This window comes from Procambarus clarkii, chromosome 22 (genome assembly GCF_040958095.1).
Source record: "Procambarus clarkii isolate CNS0578487 chromosome 22, FALCON_Pclarkii_2.0, whole genome shotgun sequence".
In the NCBI taxonomy this organism is placed as follows: Eukaryota; Metazoa; Arthropoda; class Malacostraca; order Decapoda; family Cambaridae; genus Procambarus; species Procambarus clarkii.
In genome coordinates this window covers 47,366,091-47,389,751 of record NC_091171.1, presented here as the reverse complement: position 1 = coordinate 47,389,751, position 23,661 = coordinate 47,366,091, and the positions used below count along the sequence as shown (strand labels likewise).

Below are 23,661 nucleotides of genomic sequence, written 5' to 3'. Positions count from 1 at the left end.
AATATGAATGCAGTATGTACAGTATTCGGTTTTCTATGACTGCATGAATTTTGTGATAAAGTAAGAACATCATTTTGTTGATCATTAAATGTGAAAGGATGTATTTTCTTTCCTTGGGTTTCAGGTATAATCATTAAACTGTAGAATGACATGATGGTACATACCTAGAAAGGTACATTATGGATAATGAACTGTGGCCAGACACCGATGCTATGGGAATTCATAGCGATATCTGGCCATCAAAACAAAGTACCATACTGTATTTCAAAGTCGATTGAAGATGGGATTATTGTAGGAAATATACGAGGATACTCTGCACATTAATGTTGAATTTGAATGCACAGGGGTTCCCAAGGACAGAACTCGCCAAACATGCAGATGGCCAGTGCTCGTGTGTAGTCGAGGGGAAACTGTGCTAAAAAAGTTCCCAAAGTGGAAATACCACCAAAGAATGTTGGCTACTACATACAGTAATTTTAGGTTTTAACACATCATGGTATTCAAAGAATAAACCACTGAACGCTGAAGTTGCTACTATCTGTGATTGGCTGGTAAGCTTTGCTGATTGGACCTGCAAGTATTAAATGTGTTATTATAGAAATGGTACACAAGAATATTTAAAAGATGGTGGATTAATATTGATCATAATATGTTTATAAATGTGAAGGAAATACCCAATATATGTGTATGTGTATTAACACTATCGCCTGCGCCACGTGAGCACCGCAGACTTTGACGTCATGGGGCTAATGGTGCGGGCGAGCGTGCGTCGACGCCTAAATGTGTGTACTCGTTCCAGTTTTCTCACCTCAATTCTCGTGCTACGTCGTTCGTTTTAGTATCATTGTGTTCACAATTAAATTCCCTGCAGATGTATATGCATATAATGTCCAAAAGCCTGGCGAGACTCCCCACAGCAAAGCCTAAAGTCGGAAAAGTTACCCATGAACGCACAAAATCAGTAAAATGTGTATACTTGTTTCAGTTTTCTCACCTTAATTCTCGTGCTACGTCGTTCCTTTTGGTATCATTGTGTTCACAATTAAATTCACTGCAGATGTATATGCATATAATGTCCAAAAGCCTGGAGAAACTCCCCACAGGAAAGCCTAAAATTACCCGTGAACGAGCACCAATTTGCACACCACAACCTAATGTGTAGACTCGTTCAGTTTGATAACATCAATTTTCATGTTACATCGCTCATTTGGGTATCAAATTGTTCGCAATATAAAGGCGCACATTTTAAAACTAGTCTCATAATAATAGAGCAATAACTGGAATTTTAACAAATATTTAATTTTGGACGCTCATCATCAAAATTATTTATATGTTTCCAGTGTTCTGACATCAATTTTCATGTTACATCGCTCGTTTTGGTGTCAAATTGCTCGCAATATAAAGGCGTGCATTTTAAAACTAATCCCATAATAATAGCACAATAAATAGAATTTTAACAAATATTTTAAAATTTAACATTTAGACCCAAAAACGTATTTATAATCTTTCAAGTGTTCTGACATCAAGTTTCCTGTTACATCTCTCATTTTGGTATCAAATTGTGTGCATTCTAAAGGCGCTTATTTTGAAACTATCCCGAGGTCGATCGGATAAAAAATGAATTTTTTCAAATACAAATACTTTTGTAGTGGACGCGAGTCCTGTCCACTGCAAGAAAATGGACGTGATCGGTGTCCAAAGCAAGCGATATTGTTAAAAACCAAATTTTTTAATATAACCTACATACTGTACTTTGTCTAGTTGCTATATACAGTGTATACAAGAATATTGTATACAGCACCTTGAGAAAGGATGTAGGTTACATAACAAAAATTGGGTTTTAATAATACTTACACATTGGGTCTTTCCTTTAGCTTCATTTGAACACTATGGCATTGTAGTAAGTTTCTCGATATTTTTATACTGCTGAAGTTCACTTTCAAATGAGTGATTACTTGGCCATATACTGACACACAAGTGGCTGGGCACACAGATACTGTATTTCAGTCAATATCTCGATAAGTATTGTAACTTCTTTATTGTATCTACTTGCCACTATATTATATATAGTGGTGTCATTTTATAAATATGTTTTATTGTTATTCAGCCATTTAGTCTATATAGGTATCATTTTTTGAAACATAGTTGAACATTTTGTAAAACTGGAGAGATTCACAGGTTCCTGGAGGTGTAGTCAGTACCTCTAGGTACCTTTACATTTGGATGATTTATCATTGGTTTAACAATATGAATATAAATGATATGAAGGCAGCTATTAACTATGGGAAAAATATTAGTTTGTAGATTATTTGGTAACTAAAGCTCACACTGGCTACAAGACTAAGAATATATGAGAGATGTGGCATGGGTGAGAAGGGTCAAATGGGGTGTTGTGAAGTGGGTGAAGCACAATGCACTCAAGTGTTATGTACATAATAGCATGCTTAAAAATCGTTTCCTGAGAAGGGTGTAGAAGGGTGAAACAAAGGGATCATATGGTAGAGATCAGTATCTTAGAAATGAACTTTATTCAAAATTAAGGGGAGAAGGGGGTGTAGGGTCAGAGTTAGAAAGAATGAAAGATTTTTGAGGTAACAGCCTCTTGAAGAAAATGCTACTATTGCCATCCCCTAATAGGGACCTCATAGTACAGAGGTTGTCATGGGGCTGTATATACTGCACTGGACTGTACATTCATAAAATGTAAGGAAATAGAGTATACTGAATTGTCTATTAAGGACAAAATATGTTGCTTATAGGATAAAATGGCCAATTCTTGTCTACTTAAGCAAAATAATATTTCTCCTGGTGAAATAAAAAATACCCTTATTAATAATTTGATAAAATTTGTGGTATGAATTGAAAGCTGGCACCACATTAATCTTACTGGGATATTAAACAAAATACATTGGTAGCCAAAGTTATTGGCTGTGTAGTTACAGTGCTCATTTTTATAGGCATTTCATTAATATCAACATATATTTGTTTACATTAAACTGATGATCATGGGGAGTCCAGTATGCTGTAGCAAGGATTATAGGCATCATTGCAATTTAGTGGGATATTCTTAAACCTGCCATATTCTACAGTGTAAGGTCACTGTCTGTTGAGGGCAAATTGCCTCTTGATGTCCTCATGAATGTAATGCATTGTCAAGTTACCCATAGTTGGGAGGCATGTAATATCTCAAGGTCACCAGCAGGCTATTTGACAGTGGATCTTACTGTTGATGTCTATTGTAACACATTTCAACACACTAGGCTTAGAGAATATTGACAAGAAAATTTCCTTAGACTTTATCAGTTTGGTAAAGGTGAGGGTAGGCTGGTGGACGTGGTTGTGTAATGTGCGAAGGTGGGATGCTGGGTGGGAGAATGTGCAAATTGAATGAATGTGTTGGCTATACAGTATATGTTTTTAATGAAACATTCATTAGCATGGAAAACAAATAATTAGAAACTATAGTAAACCATGGTGGGAGCAAGAGAAAATAGTAAACAAAAAATAATAATAATTGCTGTAGTATAGGTCTGGCTCTCTTACAAAATCATGCTCAGAGGCCAATATAGGGATAGTAAAGTACTGTGTTTTATTATTTTTGTTTTTATGTCTTGAAATAGCTTCATATTTGTAACAGAGAATGGGATCATCTTCCAGCAGCTTGTATAACCTTCAGAGCCATCTATTGATGGCAGAGGTAGCACTTCCTAATAGGGGTGCACCACTATGCTGGCTGCCTGGCAGTGGCACTTAATATTGCATGTCCTGCAGTCCAAGTGTTAGTGTACTTATGTGCTTTAATATACCTACAAATTTCTCTCATCTTTTTTGTTTTTTCTTGCAATGTACCTGTTATCATTTTTGTAAATTTTGCTAGTATTTACGTACTTAAAATTTTCTTAGATTAAGGACCTGCCCGAAATGCTGGGCATACTAGTGGCTTTACAAGAATGTAATTACTATGCTATGTATCCTCACAATCCCAATGTACCTTCTTGTACAGTATATATATAAATAAATAAAATAAATAAGTAAATAAATAAAGTTTACTTCGGTAGTAAATTAACGTTGACTTGAGGTTATCTTGAGATGATTTCGGGGCTTTAGTGTCCCCGCGGCCCGGTCCTCGACCAGGCCTCCACCCCCAGGAAACAGCCCTCCACCCCCAGGAAACAGCCCGTGACAGCTGACTAACTCCCAGGTACCTATTTACTGCTAGGTAACAGGGGCATTCAGGGTGAAAGAAACTTTGCCCATTTGTTTCTGCCTCGTGCGGGAATCGAACCCGCGCCACAGAATTACAAGTCCTGCTCGCTATCCACCAGACTTGAACTGCAGTTTTTTATTTGCGGTCCAGTAATTTCTTAAACAAATTTATATTTTTATTTGCGGTTATTTTTTGTTATGAAGGATAAAAAAAGTTGAAGTTACTACAGTAAATATTGCAAGTTAAAATAGTTTTTAATTCTAAATTGTTCTGCAAAATTCTTCAAAGTTTTGAATGTTGAATTATTTTAATTATATAATAAGTACAGTATATCAGATTAATGATGTGCAAATATTGCATGTATCCATTTAGTATAATTTGATAGTCTTCTACTCACACTTTAAAGAACTTAACTTTCCTTAGCCTTTTATTTGGTTTATTGATGTAAAATCATTTATTCAGGTACGCTTCCCTGTACTTTTGCTGTGCCATAGAGCAGCAGGACAATGAGTTGCTGACACTGGAAGTGATTCACCGATATGTCGAACTTCTTGACAAATATTTTGGAAGTGTAAGTACTTTTACTTACAAAATTTTTCTTGATCATTTTTATTGTGTGATGATCTGTGAGAAATAGACTCTATCAGTGTGTAGAAGTCACATCTATTATCAGTATATCCTTCACCAATATTAGAGGAGTCCTTTCACCAATGTGTACCAATTTTCTGGTCAGTTTTTGCATGTATACAAATGCAACTAAAAATTTGTCATTTCATATTAAATTTGTGCATTGCACATAATGCTTTATGTTTTCAGTATTCAAATAGGATTTTACCTACAGTATTCTAGGAACTAATGTTACATTTAATAGTAATGAATATAATGCAACTAATCTAAATCATCTGCTCATCTTGGTGTTTCTCTACAACTAATCTAAAATATTGTATTTTTCCTCTTCTTGTTAAGGAAAGAATCTGTAAGACTGCATTTAGTTATAAATATACAGCTTGTCCCGTAACAGTGAAGGATTTTAATGTGTATTGCAATTGTTATAATTTCTGGTGATAAACACTTACACTTAGGTATTTGTGTATAGTACTTAATGCCAAGCATTACTCCAAGTCTTTCGTGCACCCGAGTGCACGAAAAATCAAGGTCTGATTATATGTTTAGGACGAGACTTGCATCTCAACGATTAATAATATCTCTACATAAAATACACAAATGTATAAGTGTGGGTTTTTATCCTATGTTATTACAGTATTATTATTACCATTACTTATTGCTGATCATATTTTCATTTAGATAAGTTTAGTTATATTAACCCTTTAAAGTATGGTTATCATCATACATTGATTAATGGGGTAATGCATTTATTATCACACATTGATTTTATTATTGTCTAGTTTTATATCATTGTTTCTAATGTGGATATAACAGTTCTATATGAAAGCAAGGGAGTTTTTCTTGACTCATGACAAAAATCCTCTTATAATACCATGATTGCTTACTACATAAATACAGTTATCATCATAAATGTAAATGTGACATTCTTCATGGGGTATAAAATGTTGTCATAATTACGTGATGTATATACTGATTATGTACATATGGTTTTCACAGCTCTAATATGATGGGTCTCTCCATCCCAGTTACAGCCCCGCTCCTGTGCCAGGTAAATCCACTATGGGCTCACCATAGCCCGTGCTACTTGGAACTTCTTATTCCTAGTAGCTGAATCTAAAACAACAAATAATCTTACGTGGTCATAATGAAGTGCAGTATACCAGGTTCACCAAATATCATTTGAACATGATAATAAAGGAACTGCACAGAGTAATCACACTATTGTGATGCATCAATGAGAAAATCCATAGCAGCCGTGATGAGGGTTCGAATCTATGCACTGGGTGTTCCCAGACACATGCTCTAGATAACTACGCCACAACACGGTAAAAGGATTGCAACCTGGGGTACTACTGCACCCTCTAGGATTCCTGAGGCTGCCACTGAAGTCAAACCAGAGTTTCACACAATCCCTCCATGCACTCTGGCTCTGTCATCTAAGAATGTCAGAGGTAGAACATTCCAGTTCTAGTCCATTCCAAGTCCCAGTTGATCCCGTCTTGGGTTCGGACTTGGCTGGACCTTGTGTGGGATTCTCGGACTGTGTCCATTTTTGTCCCTCCTGCGGCCTTGAACCCGTTGCAGTCCTGCTGTTGGCTGTTTGTGGTGGACCCGGGTCACATGGCAATTACTCGTGCAGCTGTGTGGGTGCCTGAATTTTGCTCTTCTGGTTTAACCACTGGGCTGTGTTTGGCTTTGGAGGCTGTTCTTGCATCTTCGGGGCAGCCTCTTTCATTGCTCTCGCAATCGCGGGGTTTGACCTTCGGTGTCTCTGAGAGAATTGCTTTGTCACCAGTTTCCTCTTCGGGTTTTCGGGATTTTGTGCCATGGCGCCTTCCTCCCCCCCTCCTCCCTTGCTCGATGTGTTCACTGATGTCTTGTCTGTCGGTTGGAACTTTGTGACCAGTGCTCATCAGTCTGCTGCGGAGGATTCGGCTTCCTCGGGGCTCAGAGATCCAGCTTCATTCGGACTGCTCCCCTGAGGTTCCTTGACTCAATCAGGGGAATGGAGGGGTTGTTTCAGTACATGGGTCTTTGAAGCTGGCTGTTTCATGTGGCTCTCCTACCGAGTTGTTGGGGTTTAGCTATCTGTGCCATTTGCATTCAGGAAGTATCTAACATCTGGGCAACATGCCTGTTGCTCTTCATTCCTTTTCCAAGGAGTGGATGGTGTTGCCATTTTCCTTTCTTTGGCTTTGCCGGATGTACTGGCACCCGGAGGTGGACCTCTTCATTTCAGTGTGGTCTTGGCATCTCCCATTGTTCGTAGCGCTGTTCCCCAACTGCAAGGTTCTCGCTGTGGATGCTTTTTGGCAGGACTGTTTGCAGTGGGGGTTCTTGTACCTGTTTCCCCTGGTCCAGCTATTGCTCTGAGTTCTGGCTTGGTTGAAATCCTATCAGGGGCGAGTTGTTCTCCTGGCCCTATGGTGGCTGGCCCAGCTTTGGTCTCAGGCGCTGCTTTCTCGGTGTCCAAACCTGTGCATTTTTCCGCAGCTCTGCCTCTTTCAGGTGGTTGGGCCAGTGAGGTGCCTCGTTGGTTCAACTTCCTCCTCTGCGTTACGTGTCTGGCATTTGTGACACGTGTGTATCTCCATTTGTATGTTGGGCAGGATGTTTCTTTTATGGTGTCCCAACTGTGGTTTTTGTCTCTGCGCCAGTATGCAGTCTCTTGGCAGTCTTTCTGTCTTTTTTCATTCTCTTCATTGGGTTTTGTCAGTGTCGAACTGGATTGTTTTGTCCTCTCTCTCTCTCTCTCCTTTTCCTGGGTCTGCATGTCATGCTGAATACTGTCGCTTCGTGTTGTGTAATTTTGGCGGCGCCACTGCAGCTAGTGTTTGGGGGTGGATGTCCCTTCCACTCAGTTCCGCTAGCTTTCATTTGCATTTTCACCTCTGGCCTGCTCTTGTGCCGCCCGAGCCTTCTTGGTCTTTGGACCTGGATCTTTCCTTTCTTCTTTAATGTCCCTTCGGGTAGTGTTTAATTTTGGTAGGTGGTTTTGTTAGTTTGCTGCTGGCTCTTTCTGTTTCTGGCGAAGAATGAGGTGGCAGGCTTCCAGAGGGTTCCGTTGGTTGTGGGTGCTTGGTTGGTTAGACCGGGGGTGTATCACATTCTGTGTCTGGGCACCGCGCCGTGCTCTAGGTTGATCAAGTTTCCCTGGTTTTCAGTTCCAGGGCTCGTGTGTTTCAGGGTGTTTAGTCTAGTCTGTGGTGTCTTTAAGTCGAGCCGGCCTGCAGTCTACCCTCGTGCTCATGATGTTCTGAGGTGTGCCAATTTTTCGGCTGTCTTTGGACGGTTTTTGGCTTGGGGATTTTGGGAGTCGGTCACAGTTTTGGCCACCAGGCCTCTTGTGACTGTCCCAGGCCATCTGCTGCTTTGTGTTGCTTTTGGGGTTTTGTAGCGGTTGGGTTGAACTCTGCAGGGCTGCCGCCTCCTGGGTTCTTCTCTGTTGGTAGTTAGCTTTAGGGAGCTGAAGTAGGTCCCTGGTAGGTTTACAAAGAACTTTGAGACTGATGACACTCAAGTAGTATGACACTTGATCAATAAGATAGTTTCAGGGAGCCTCTGGGGCTGATCCAGAAACTGGCATTTCATTACATTCAACGCTGGTTTCTTGCATTTGGGTGGACATGCATGGAGCCTCTGGGGCTGACCCAGAAACTGGCATTTCATTACATTCAACGCTGGTTTCTTGCATTTGGGTGGACATGCATGTGTACCAGTACCCAAACTTTAGGGGTTAATATTGACAAGTAGTAATGATATATAATTGTATGTGGGTGTACAATTCCAGATAAGATTCTAGTATTGTTTGAAATCTGGATTTCCCATTAATATATTTTTTCTCATTTTCAACACTCCATATTTTTCGTGCAAAACTCAAAATGGAACAGACCCATAATTTTTTAATTATGTTTATTGGGTTTTCCTTTGCACTATTTCTTTGTTGTGCTCGGCTAAAAATCACTAAAAATGTGATCAAAGCAGTTCTAGGGGCTATACCCAATTTTTGTGTATTCTCTGGGTGAATTTGAGCAAAACTTAAATTTTTTCCTATCATATGATGGACGAGGAGAACCTGATTGAAGAGATTTTACCTTCATCTGCAGTACTACCTAAAATTTAGCCCTTAACTCTTATGTTTCAATGTTAGGGCCATGACCCCCTGCCCCCTTCATTATGAAATAAATGATTCGGGCTCATCAACTTTTTCGACACTGAAAAAGTCTTTTGCACAAGATTTTCTTAGAAATATCTTGGGAACCCATTCCAATAAATATCAGTAATGAAATCAAATTTGAAAAAGAAATTCAGAATAGCATTTTCGGAACCTCTACTGAATCAAACTTTTGAGACTTGCCATTTCTAGAATGACTCAGTGGGCAAATTTAGTCCATTGTTTAGAGGGAACAGTTATATGGGGACTCAGATTTGCAAGGAAGCACTGTATGAAGAGGCATATTTTGAATATTAATTGAGCAGTTGACAATCAACAGGTGTGTGAACTGGACATCATCTTCAATTTTGAGAAGGCATACTTTATGCTAGACGAGCTGATGGTTGGGGGGGAAGTGTGCGAGACCAGCAAGAAAAATGTGCTCAAGGCTATAGCGGCCCAGGACCTGCTGCAGGAGGTTAGTTACGGTGATACAGCCTATGAATTGTGACTACAAGGGTTTTCCAGAACCCTGTAGTTATTTTTGTAACTGGCTGGCTGAAATAGCTGTGCAGTGGGCCACAGTTTGTATTATATAAATATTTTATATTTTTGTATAAATTATATCATTTGTTATTTTTTGTTTTTTTATAAACATGGTGTAGTGATTGGCTGAATATGAATTTGCCTGCCTAAGTAGCCAGCCAGCCATTTACAAGGTGAAAGCTCAGTGACATGTCCTGGTAACCTCACATAAGTGTGAGCAGGAATATTAAGTAAAGCATCCTTCCAGAAGCACTCGGTGTCTTGGCTCGGCCAGAGATCGCATATGGGTTTTGTCTAGGCTGGAGCAAAGATCGTGTATAGGTTTTGTCTCGGCTTGGGCAAAGATGTATAGGTTTTGTCTCGGCTCGGACAAAGAACACATGTGGGTTTACTGTTCTGTAAATTTAACTCTTGAATTTGTTGTTGTAGATACATCTTCAGATGTGCTTCTTCATTTCACTAGACTACTTCTGGAAAAAAATTCTGAGCCGTTTACTATATTTCACTTTGTTAGTTAAAGTAGGCATTTCATAAGCTTTTAAAATGTTTCTCAATTTATAAGGTGTGCACTTTGTGAAATAAATTAATACTGTGAGATAGTGTGTGTGTGTGTGTGTGTAATATATATACAGTATATATATATATATATATATATATATATATATATATATATATATATATATATATATATATATATATATATTATATATTATATATATATACTGTAAATATATGTTTGTAAATCAATACTACAGTAATAAAATAGTGCAACCTCCAAGATCTAAATTCAGATTTGAAAATAATCTGGATCTCCATAAGACCCATTGTATTACGAACAAGCTATGCTAGAAGCCTAATGTCCAACAGGACCCACATTGAAAGATTATTACCACTGGCTACACAGCAGAAGTAAACATCATTGGCTCACTATGCCATAACAGCACACAGCAACCTACTCATTCTACCACATACAATCTCCTGTGTCATTGGGACATCATACTGATACAGTATTTCGTCCGCACACTAATACAGCATTTCGTCCACACAGCAGTAACACATCAGTGTGCCCTCAAGTACAGGGTACCGATTCCATAGTTGATGAGACACTGAACTTTACCATCTCATCCTTGTACCCCATCCTAACATCTAATGTTTTTATTTTGGCTTCCCATCCTATTCCTTACTTCTTCCTTCCTTCCCCCACCACTTCTCCCTCTGCTCCCTTTAATAAACCTTTTGGTTACAATATGCAACATGTTAAGGTCATGTCAAGTCCTTGGTAGCATGGTACTGTAAGAGCTCAGTAATTCAAGTTTTTGGTAATCTGAATAAATTCAAATTTGAGTTTTTGACTGCTAAATAAATAAAAATTTAGAATTCCAGGATTTTTGGCAAACAAAAACCAGAATAAATTGGAATTTTTATCTATTTTTGGAATTTCCAGGAAAAAAATTGGCCAATTCAAATTGGTGTATGCCCCTTATAATATGGATTATTGAGCATAGACAGTATAATGTAATGGTAGGTAATGAAATTGAAACTATTATAAAAGTCCAAAATATTTTATCACCTCTATAATGGAGCACCGCCCTGCTCCTTATTGTCCGAATTGCGTTGTCCCTCTTACAGTTGTGCATATCCTTGTTGAATGTCCCGACTTCCAGGACGAGCGTGTCTTGCTTTCCGACCGTCCCTCACGGTCACTTGTCCCTCGATAGAATTCTAGGTGAATCGGATACTTTTGATATCGTTCGCCTTATGCGTTTTTGTTCTCGTATTGGCATTCTTGGTGATATTTAGCGCCGTCTGATTATTTCGCACTTTGATGGTGCTACATAGCCTTCCCGATTTGGTGCCTTCTTTTGATAATTACCTTACCTTACCTTATCACCTCTAATTTTCTTTTTTTTTTTATATGTACAAGTAGGTACAGGAACTTTTGACTCCTGTTAGCAGGCTGAGAGCTTTCCCTTCCCATGGCTCATTGTAAGCCTTACCCACTAGTTTTCCTTAGAAGTACCTACCAATAGATTAACAACCAGGTACTCAGTTACTGCTGGGTGAACAGAGGCAAACGGTTAAGACCTGGCTCTTAGTCAATCCTCCCTGGCCAGGATACAAACCCAGATCAAATTGCTTGTGAATTGCCGTCAGCACAATTTGGAAAGTGTTGAACAGGAAGGGACAGTGGACACTGTGGGAGGGGCAGAAGTGGGGGGGGGCTGGGGCAAGTATTGTCAGGCGAGGGCAAGGGGGAAGAATGGGAATATATGAGGTACTGAAGTAGATATGGGGATAGAAGAGTTGATGAATAGTTGCATGAATGGCAGGTCACCATAAAACAGGTGGCCACATTCATTTGTGGCTGGTCATACATGTATGTTATGCATATTAGTATCTTTGGGGGAGAGTACATATTTCTTTATCCATATTAATTCAATTGTAGTTATCCATTGTTTGTTTCATATGAATGTATTGTAGATAGCCTAAATTTCAAAATTGTTGCAAAATTGTATATATCTATATATATAAAGAATATAATACTGTATGGTGTGTGGGGGAGGGGGGCCATTTAACCTTTTCAATGCAGTACTTTGGTTTTGTCCTGGTTCTTTTCTTGGGTTGAAATAAATCTAAAATTGCATATATAATTAGAATTTTTCTTAAATTTATATGGTTATGTAGGTAGAGATGACATTGGTATATGTGAATGAGCTTGATACCTCCATAGAGGATGAAGAGGGGTAGATGATCTGGTTATGGGAATATGGTATCAAATACAAATGGCAAAACTGTAAATTTTAAATTTCTGTACTGAAAAAGTTTTATTTGATTACCTTATTGTGGGGATATGGAGACTAAATGCTATGAAAATTAGCAAAAAAGCCAACAAATTTCATTCACCCTCTTGTATCATTATTATTTTTAAAATACAGTAATACAAAGCACTATTGTATTTTGGGGATGGGCCAAGATAATTAATTTGTAAATAATTTGGGCATCAAAGGATTGCATAGTTTTACTCTATTGCTATATTCTACTTTAGAAAGAGAAGATTGAGGCAATTTTACCAGGAAGATTTCTAATCTTTCCTAAAATAGTATAAAAAAAATGTCAAAAATGTGACAGACATGACTTGACGATAGCGTGCATTAATTTGAGTGAGGGAATTTACCCTTACATGCTTTCCTTGTCCAGCTTTATGGATGACCACTGTTTATCATATTCACCAGGTGGTTTCTAGTATGTCTTCAGCCCATTTTTCCTGGATCTGTGGGATGCTTGGTAATGCATTTCAATTCACCCACTGTTCAAGGATTAGTTAGTTCAAAGTGGATAATGTCTGCTGCCACTTTTGAGCTCTTCAGTTTAGCCTAAACTTGGCTCCCAGATTTTTCATCAAACTTCACAAATTGTGCTCTGGCATACAGGTCCTGGCATTCCTCGTAACTGACTAGTTAGGGTTTCCAATTGTCAGTTTTGTGCTTAACAGGAACTTGATGCTTACCCAGTTAGTGTGATTGATACTGGTGAAAAGTTTGTTGATGCCTTCATGGTCATTGGTGTGGTTCAGGTACAATAATGTGGTTAGTCTGGGATATCTGGGCAGCCTTGCTGCTGGACCATCTTCAGCACATTCTTGGTCATCTAAACTGTACGTGATCCTCTCAATGGGTCAGATTTGGTTGAAGGCATTGTACTATCTTCTGCTTGGATCGATGTTTTGCCACAATTAGGATAGAGTTGTGCAGCCGTTTTGGGCCTTGCAATGAATTTTGATCTATAGCATCCTCCCCATCCCCTCACTTTAGTTGTTTACTGTTGCATTGGGGTTTCTCTTGGGAATGTCTTCAGCATACAATACCAACCAGATGTTCTCTTGCCTGTGGGTGGTCCATATTAAAATGAGGAAATTTGCAGTGATGGTGCTTTGGCACATTACTTTTCCACAGGAGCTCTGTGGTCTGGCTTCACTCTGATTGCATCGTCATATATCTTGGACTCTACAGATGGCCTTGTTCATGGATTCTTAGTTTGCAATGTGGTCTACATTCAGGTAATATCCAATCCAATGTTCTCACCACCAGCCTCTCCTTTGGAATTATAAGACATTTGGTTGTCCTCCTGGGAGTAGAGGTCTCTGCCTCTGCATGGCATCATCATTTTTTTGTCACCCTCTTTTCTGTCTATTGAGCACTTGTGGACACATTTTGCTTGGACTGTAATTGGTGGAATTGCTTTTAGCTCTTTCCTCCATTCTGCTGGCTCCATGACCAGTTCAACCTGATCCCTGGCCATTCTTGTTTGTTATTCCCATCTACTTCTGTTCCCTGGACTCCACCTCTCCCATGTAATCAGTGGTTTGACTTACCTGGATGGTTTGAGTACATCCACTAATCATCGCATCTGGAGTTTTTTAGCTGTTTGTACCGCCACCTTTATGGTGATAAGTTGGTGGCGCTTAGTTTTTGCATCCTTCTTCCTGGTGCAAGTACAGTACAAAGGGACTTGGCCATCTTTCCAGCTTTTCAAATTTTATGTAAAGTTTGAAAATGGGCAGTTATGTTCCATTCACCTGGGCCCAACCACATGGGGTGTACAGTAGAACAACGGTCTCGCTTCATGCAGGTCGGCGTTCAATCCCCGACCTTCCAAATGGTTGGGCTCCATTCCTCCCCCCCATCCCATTCCATCCCAAATCCTTATCCTGACCCCCTTCCAAGGGCTATATAGTCATAATGGCTTGGCACTTTCTCCTGATAGTTCCCTACACCTGAGCTCTAGGAGACTTATGGGCAGTTATGTAGCTTAGCGGGTTGAAAATAAGTTTGTACTAATTAGCATTTGTAATCTAATCATCCACAAGTTGACTGCATTCTTGGAAGAAAGTCTGGCTCCCACACACCCTATATTCTTGTCTTATGAGTAATTTGGGGTGTTATACCTGCTTGATGGGGTTCTGAGAGTTCTTCTAGTCCCCAAGCCCGGCCCGAAGCCAGGCTTGACTTATATTTATGTATCATTGCACATACCAAGCCGTTTGGACTTACGTGAGGGAACTTGGTGCTGGAGAGTGTAAGAAGTGTAAAAAATGTTAAAATAGGGGTTATAAAGGATTACGAGTTAGGGGGGGTCGAAAAAAATCATTTATTTCTTGTGCCAAAAGCACAATAAATGTGACAAAAATGTGATCTGCTACAAAATACTATATGGCAACAGTCCCAGATTTTACAGTAAGTTTTAACAAATCTAAATCTCAAACAGAATTTTGGATGAGCGATGTGATAACAAATGTTGAGCCTTTATTTAGATGTGTTTATCATAAAGAGGTTCAGATTTTGGAGGTTACACTGTGTGCACATGAATATTTATTGTGTTTATATAGCATATGTATGTATATATATATATATATATATATATATATATATATATATATATATATATATATATATATATATATATATATATATATATATATATATATATATATATATATATATATATATATATGTGTTATATATAAAATATATATAATATATAATAACAAATATATATAAAACTAAGAGTATATATATATATATATATATATATATATATATATATATATATATATATATGTGTGTGTGTGTGTGTGTATAGTATATTTATATTACATATGTATATATATATATATTGATTTATTTTTCAAAGCCACTTATAACTTGAGAAATACATAGTAAAATTACATGGATTCTTTTTTTCTATTAAGTTACAAATTTTGCAAAGTTTATTTGTATATATATAGATACAGTATACAATACTGCGTAATCTTTCTTAACTATTTATCGTAATACCCTCCCTCCCCACAAACTTTTTTTTTTTTAATCTTGCTCTGGGTAGGGGTTTTATAATTTTATTTGATACGAGTGCTTAGACTGACAGACCTGCAGAGCTGAACAAACCACATTTTAGTGGGATAATTGCCATTATAGGTATGATATATATCTTGTCGGCACAAGAACTAATGCCTGTGATTCTATTTTCCAATGGCTCATTTTTGCATTAGAAGCTAAAATAAAGGAGAAGTTACAAAAGTCATAATAATTTAAAGTGGATTATGAGAACTGCAGACCCGTATAAGAAGCACTAGTATCTGTCAGTGGTAGCTGTCATTAGTGTGCTGTAGCAGCTGGCAGGTTTTAGCCTGTCTGTTGATATTGGTATGTGTTTTAATTGCCTAGATTTATGCATGTTGCAAGTGCAAATTCTTGTCATTGGCTTAGCTTTAAAAAAAAAAATTTGGTGCTTGAGTATTCAGAAAAGTTTTGTGCCTAATAACTTAGAGAAAGAATATTATTGTATAATCGGTGAACTTATAATTTAGCCAATGTGTGTCGTGTTATGATACATTGACGTTTACACACACATATATCAATGCATGTTTGTTAATTATCTTCACAAATGGTCTCGAGGCACAGCTGTTTCAGTGATGTTAGCTTAGCTTGAAAATTTGTGATAACTGCATGCTTGCATGCATGCCTGTGTGTGTGTGTGTGTGTGTGTGTGTGTGTGTGTGTGTGTGTGTGTGTTTGTGTGTACTTGTGAAGCATCCTATATTTTTGTGCTTTCTCTTCCAGATGCTTGTATATATTTATATTGGTAAATATTTTTGTAGTTTACATATTTACTTTATGGTTTTGCTTATGTAGACGTATGTATTCCAGTCTATATTCATAAGACACTCAGTAATGCCATGCTCATGGCTTATTTATAATGGAACTTTTTAAGAATCTGTAACAGTAGTAATCGTGTCCTACTCATACCTAACGGTTTAGCTTGCTGCAGCTATATAAACTGGTATGGAATTTTGACAAATTCAGGGATAAATTAGGTTTAGTATTGAAAGGTGATACTTTGAATAGTATAAACAGTAGTTACTCTTTTCATATTGACAAAAGTAGTCATTATAAATTTTGTCTTTATTCGAAGAATTGAGAGTATGTATATTGATGTGCCAAGAATCTTGTGAATACAGACTTTAGCATAACTAGAAGAGTATTACTGTTGTTCTTTCTTGTCAGTTCCTGAGTCTTCTCACAGCATTTCTCATCAATCATACACCTCATACGTTTTATGAAGATCTAGTATTAAATCTAGACATTGTTTCATCATAGCTTATTAAATGACTGTGGCATATTATTTTCATTGTTCATTTACATGAGTATGTCATCAGAGCCAAGGGATCTACGCATAAATCAGTGTACAAAATGCCTAAAAAATGTATGACGTTGGTACTTGTTGACACACTGGTAATAGGGAGTTTTGGATGCTGGATAACGTCGGTGACAAAGGTTGACCATGGCACTGGTTGTTACCTCTTTATTAAGTCAAGTACTGATTATTTCTATTATGTGATTGAAAGTTCAGGTCGTAAACACAAGTTTGTTACTGTGATTTCTCCATCTTGTCAGATTAGTCTCTTAGGTATTAGTACACATCTTAAGATCTTAGTAGTCAGAATTAGAGTTTAATAAAAAAAGAAACGTGCATGACAAGATTGAAAATGTAGGAGAAATTATGATAAAATTGGCATTTTCAACTATTCCCATACCTTGAGGGTTCACTAACATTACTGGAATATTGTTTTTTGTTTTAAAGTACTGGATATTTGTTTAATTTATTTCTTAAGATGAGTGGCAATTGTGAACAAATGTTATATACAAGTATACTGTATTTATAATGTCAAAACTTTCTTACGACCTCTTTCAATCGTGTGTGTGTTGGCCATAAATAATGCTTTGAAACCTCTGTTTCTATGGTTTTTATCATCCTCTGGTTTTCTACTAAATAGTATTTCCATTTATATTGGCTAGTCATATCTGTCCTTATGGCCTTATTATGTATTACTAATATACAAAAGTAATCAGTGCACCCATATAACAATGGAAACATTGTAGTGTAGCTTTTAGGCTTATCTATTTATATATATACTTGAGTTATCTTGAGAAACAAAGAGGAAAATGTAGATCCCTGTTAAAGACTAGAAATATCAGTAGGCTACTATATAAGTCATCCAAATGACGTAAAGTGTAACCTCACATGTTGTCACCATGTAACTTTGTTAAATACATGCATGAACCAAAGTTCCACCCCTTCTCATTTACTGATCCTTAGAGGTTCCTCGTACAGTATTAATTAATAATTTGCAGTAGCCTAACAGCATGCTCGTGATGTTTTATTTGAGAGATTCAGATGCTCCGTATTCGTTTCGTCCGGTGGTTCAGCGGAAGGCAGTATTTTGGTGTGTGTTGTACAGAATTTGATGAGCAAATAGCGAAGTTGAAAATGCTCAGAATAGCTGGTTTATTCTTCCCCTGAGCCACAACAATTTAGTTTCATTGGCAGCTAGGCATGTGTGTGTGCGCGCCAGTATTTGCTCCCCTTTTTGCTCGGCATATAACTACAGCTGCAAGAAATTGTGCGTGCACGAGAATGAATTCATTATTAACCGCAGACTTTAGTTGTTCTTGTCAGGTGATGAACCTGACTTAAGTAATAAGCTTTTCATGTGGCATGTAAATTGTTAAACTCTAATAGTTGTTACAAATTTAAGATATAGAATTTTTTGAGATGTCATAAGTTATTATGAAATACATACTTTGTAATAAAGTGCTTCTTACAACTAGACTTAAATAATTTAGTTTTTGTTTAGAAAAATCTAAGAAAAGCAGACTTTAAGAAAATTCTTAGCAGCATTAGACTTATTTGAAGGAAACATTCAGGTAAATGATAATTCATGGTGTATGACCAATAGCTACTGCACAGTCATGTACACTGTAGTGTTAGTTTCATTTTAGTTTATGTTCACTCAAGAGTCATTATTTTCACTTGTTAACTAGAGTAATATGAGCATAACACAAAATTGATTTCTGTGCATTAGTTTTTGGAATATTTCATAGATTAATGAATTTTTCTGAATGTGTCCCTCAAATCACTGCACACCGTGTGTGCTGAGGTCTCTCGGGTAAACGAATTCCAACCCATAATGGCTAATGTCCCATTTTCTTTCAAGGATGAGGCAGTGGAAGGGGCCCTGCGCGAGATTGGGCTGTACTAGCTTGTCCAGAGTGACAGACACCTGCAGCATATCCCTCCCCTCCAATTCCCACCCCCTATTTGTCTGTTTTATTTTCATATTACCAGAGTCAGCTAGTTTATGCAGTGCTGACTGTAAAACATGAGACCTCATATAAAAGATTCCTGTACCTGGTAATATTCAGGAACATGTGGAATCTATTTTAAGATGCAGTCCTTAAACTACATCAAACAAATTACAACAGACCAGCAGTTGAACAGGTAGTCTCGTCTTGGAGTTCATTACCAAAACTTATGATGTCCAAAACGTATTGGCTTATATTTGTCATATATTCCATAAAGTTAGGCTGCATTAAACTTTAAAAGAAATGAGTCATACGTTGCCAGACCAAGTTGTTTGCTTCCTGTGTAAGTGAGTGTGTGTGTGTGTGTACCTATGTAGACACACAGAAACGTGCGAGTAGATTTAGGGGAGTATGTATGTATACCTCTGTGTGTGTGTTTCTGTGTGCATGTCTATATGTATGTAATGTATATGTGTATTTGTGTGGCTTTAATGAAGTGAGTTGTCAGTGAACAAATTTTGGAAAGCTTGACCATTTCTCAAAATATTTATGATTTAGTTAGATTAAGTATGTTATTGACGTCATAAACGTTATTGATGTATGTTGGAGGAATATGTGCATATTTCTGTGGGCATGATTTAATTGTTATTATATGGTTTATACTGTAGATTTGTACAAAAAAAAATTTGGAAACTAATTTCCCTTTAAATTAATATTTGTAAATGGTTTTTAAAGCTACCTCCTCACATTTCTAGTGAATCTTAATTGTGTTTTCTCAAAAATTTTACGTGTTACATAGGAATGCACTTTCCTGCAAGGTCTTGTGCATATTATATATATATTCACCTTTTACCCTATTTTTTTCTCGAGTTTATGTAGTTTCTTAAGTGATAGACATTATTGCTCTCTCATGAGCAGTTCACTGCTCTCTGTTCTGCAATGATACCAAATACTTGCTAATCGAACACTGGTATAAAATACCTACTGCCATATAATTAAGTTTCTGTTCTTGATGTAAATTGCTAGACTTTTATGGGAGACACTTTATATTTTGAATTAAATCATTAGTATTTATCAGATAAAGTAATTGTTAAGCTTAATCAGCCATGTTTCTACATCACACTAATATGAAGGGTTGCGTAGGCCAATTTTTCAGACTATAGATTTCTGCATTTGGAGTAAAACCTATTTAGAAGAGTGATATGACAACATACCAGTGCATTTCAGGGTAACTGGTTTTGTGATTGATAACAGTGCAATGTATTGGTGCATCCCAAATACACTCAGTTTTAAGCGGTAAACTCGAGATGAATGCAGCGAAGCACGAGTCACGACAGATTTGGTTGTCATTAAAACTGGGTGTTACTCTCATTTCCATTGCTCTTGCATTTATTGTAGCTGCTGAATGTCTAGGTTGTGTTGTGTGGCGACTGTCTAGCTTGTGTGCGAGTTGTGTGTAAACTGTCTAGCTCGTGTGCGAGTTGTGTGTAAACTGTCTAGCTCGTGTGCGAGTTGTGTGTAAACTGTCTAGCTTGTGTGCGTGTTGTGTGTAAACTGTCTAGCTCGTGAGCGAGGTGTGTGTGAACTGTGCTGCTGGAATGATGATTCTCAGGGTCATGTCCTCCGGCACTTGCAGTTAATTTATTCTTTTTAGTTTGTCATATATTATGATCAAATGATCTGTATTTTGTTAAGCTAGTGTTAGAAGTACCTAAGAATTTTTGTAATAGTATGATAGTTAAAAAGCAACCAGATATTTGAATACTGGGCTTTATGATTTATAAAGTGCAATTTATAGTTTAGGAATCTTACAATCTCTAATAAAACTTTAAACATAATGATTCTAATATTTGTTAATCATATTTTCCTGCAGTAATGTTAAAAAGGCTTTACGTACAAGTTTTATGTATAAGTATCTTAAACACGCTTCAAAATAATTCTAATACAGTAAGTACATTAGTTAATTACTTAAAATTCACAGCTGATATTCTTAAAGAAATAGTGAATATCTTAATGATCCATATTTAATTTATATAAAATAAAAATGAACAAAAATTAAAACAATAAATGGACCAATTAGGTATGAGAATTCTTGTGTGTATATTTTTCATCACACATGCATGCATGCCGACTACTATAGTTCATAACGTGCGGCAACGAACACTGTGGTGTGTGCAAGGGTGTGGTGGAGGAAATCCTAAGATGGGGCACTATATTGATCTTTTGCAAGTGAACTGTAACATTACTTTTAATTGGAGCTTTTTCAGGGGTGGTGGTACAGTATTTTCAGTGGATTTAAGCACAGAAATTGTCTTGGCACACGCAAAAATAGCAAATACAGTGTGTAGGCAATGAGAGCACACACAAATAGCGAATACAGAGTGTAGGCAATGAGAGCACACAAAAATAGCAAATACAATGTGTAGGCAATGAGAGCACACACAAATAGCGAATACAGAGTGTAGGCAATGAGAGCACACAAAAATAGCAAATACAGTGTGTAGGCAATGAGAGCACACACAAATAGCGAATACAGAGTGTAGGCAATGGGTTCCAGTGCTAGTCCTAGGCCTAACATTCTTGGGGTGTAGAGAAATGCCCCGGTCCACCTAGCAGTAATTGGGTACACATGGGTTGGCTTGTTGTGGGGTTGCACCCTGTGGGAGGGTTAGTAATTTGACTCTGGTGGAGGAGGGGGAGGATCTCAATCAGTGACTAACATGTACTGGATGTATAAACTGGCTGCTTGTTCCCCAACACAATGAATTAATTATTATTATTATTATTATTAAAAACAAAAAAAAGTGGAAAAAAGTAGGGATATTAATTAGCGAGTCAGATGACACCAAAGTTTCGTGTGAACAATGGATTTTTTAAATGTTTACGTATAATTTATCAAGAATAGTGCATATAATTAACTAGTAATACAGTACCTTTAAAGACATATATAGATTAATATTTTGTATGTAATAAAATTAACAGAAAACTTAAATAATCTGACATCTCATTGGTGTTCATAATATTGTAAGGTAAAGCTTGTATGTTCTTGTTAGCTTTTTTGAATATTGCAAAGATATAAGGAAATGATGCAACTGTTTTATATTTTTGACTCCTTAGCAATTAATATATAGCAATTCAATCCATATTTTTGTTTCCATAATTTGAATTGGTTTCAGTAGTTATAAGAAAATAATGTGTTGCCAAGGTATCAAGTGGTCAAGGTGCATAATTTGACAGTCAGTCACATATGCTCTCAAATGTCTCTTTATATTGACGTACAGTATATGATACACAAAAATTACCTTTGCACAAATATGCATCAAACAATGCTGTTTGGTGTGGAAGGTATGGTGAGTGTAAGGCAGTCACTTATAATATCTTCTCCAAAGAAATGCCTCATTACTTCATGAGTTATTGGGTTAAAACCCCTTGTGGCCATTTCCGAGTCAGTTTTATTATATTATTGCTGTTTTGAAGGCCAGATTATTATCTACATTTTGAGTTGCATTTGAAAGAAATCAGTCAACTTTAAGTATTGTGTTTTATTTTTGTTTAGTTGTGATAAAATCTTGCAATAATGGTGAATTGCAAACTAGTACAGTATGTTGTTTATGAAAATGTAAACAGATAAGCGAAATATTTTATAAATACTGTACAGTACTTATCAATGACTTATAAGTTACATAATTAAAAATTATATTGTTGATTGTGATGCTGCATTTTTTGAAGAAAATTTCAAATATAAAAACACCATTTTTCCAGTTTTCAGTAAAAACTGTTTGTTTTCATTTGATTGTGAGGACATTTTTATACAGTATTAAAATCAGCAAGCTTTCAAGCTGATATTGATTTTTTTTTTCTTAAACTGATGTGTGTATTTTTAGGTAGAAAAATAAAATACCAGAAGCATAATTTTTTTTATAAGGAAACATAATTTAATAATTTAAAAGCTTCATTTATAGAATTTGTCCGTCTTTATCAAGTTTGTTGAGGACCGGGCTGCGGGGACGCTAAGCCCCGAAATTATCTCAAGATAATTCAAGATAGTCTTCCCAATGATACCAAAGAAATGACTATAATAATAATTGTTTGCTAATTTGTAAAAAGAGTATAATTTTTCTTTAAGTTAGTTCAGTGACCATGCTTATGTTTAAAGGTTTCATACCAAAGAAATATAAATACGAAAACATCATTCTATAGCAAAGTTGACTTGGACTTCTTAACCCTTACACTGCAAATCTCTTTAAAGGAATTGGCCCATCTTCTCCAATTGCCTAGAGATAATTTAAGGTGCTGCATTATTCAAATTAAATGGAGATGTCATTTAACACTAGAGGGCTCTGCTTGTCATATTTGGAAAATACAGAGTCCCATAGTTTCCTTCCAGAGCCTTAGTAAAAGTATGTGGCCCCATGTCTGGCGCACCACTATCCAGTGAATGGACGCGCTGGGTAGCCAAGCTAGCAGCCATTCAACTTTTAACAGCAGCAAATAGTGATATCTATGTATATACTGTACTGTATTTGCATGTAGAATGTGTGCCATGTGCAATTTTAAGACTTACATTTATGTATGAAATATATACAGGTATAGTGGTATGAATAAATACAGGATTAACATATATATATACACATCTGTAGTGTATTCTGTATAAACGTATACATGTAGTTGTACATACATACGTTTCCAAAGTTATACATAATGAATATCACTATTGACACAATACAATATGTGAGCATGAAAAATATAGTGAGAAACAATGAAAATACACGGACAGTTATTCCCATGGGGCACCACCTCATTACTTCAGAAAACTTGCAACTTCTCTGGACCACTACAGCTAAACCACGATAGGTAGAGACTGTTTATGCGGATTTTTGTTTTTCCTTGGTGCTAATTAACAATGTAAAAAAATAAAGTAATTATCAGAAATTGTTCTTAGTATGGTCCACAATATTTTACCAAGGCCTAGAAAGGAAACTAAGGGA

The 23,661-nt window shown here is 36.8% G+C and overlaps 1 protein-coding gene across 6 annotated transcripts in view; it reads left to right on the top strand.

Annotated features, from left to right (window-relative positions):
* Nucleotides 1–23,661, top strand: part of AP-1sigma (AP-1 complex subunit sigma-2) — a 59,761-nt gene that overhangs the window by 4,001 nt on the left and 32,099 nt on the right. For 5 of the 6 annotated variants that reach the window (XM_045744464.2, XM_045744453.2, XM_045744433.2 and 2 more), the window contains exons 4-5: nucleotides 4,670–4,778; nucleotides 9,328–9,465. In XM_045744464.2, the coding sequence (XP_045600420.1) occupies nucleotides 4,670–4,778; nucleotides 9,328–9,465 (247 nt within the window). Of the gene's footprint in view, nucleotides 1–4,669; nucleotides 4,779–9,327; nucleotides 9,466–18,585; nucleotides 20,512–23,661 lie in introns of those variants that run through there. The other variant, XM_045744443.2, reaches the window with a different exon arrangement.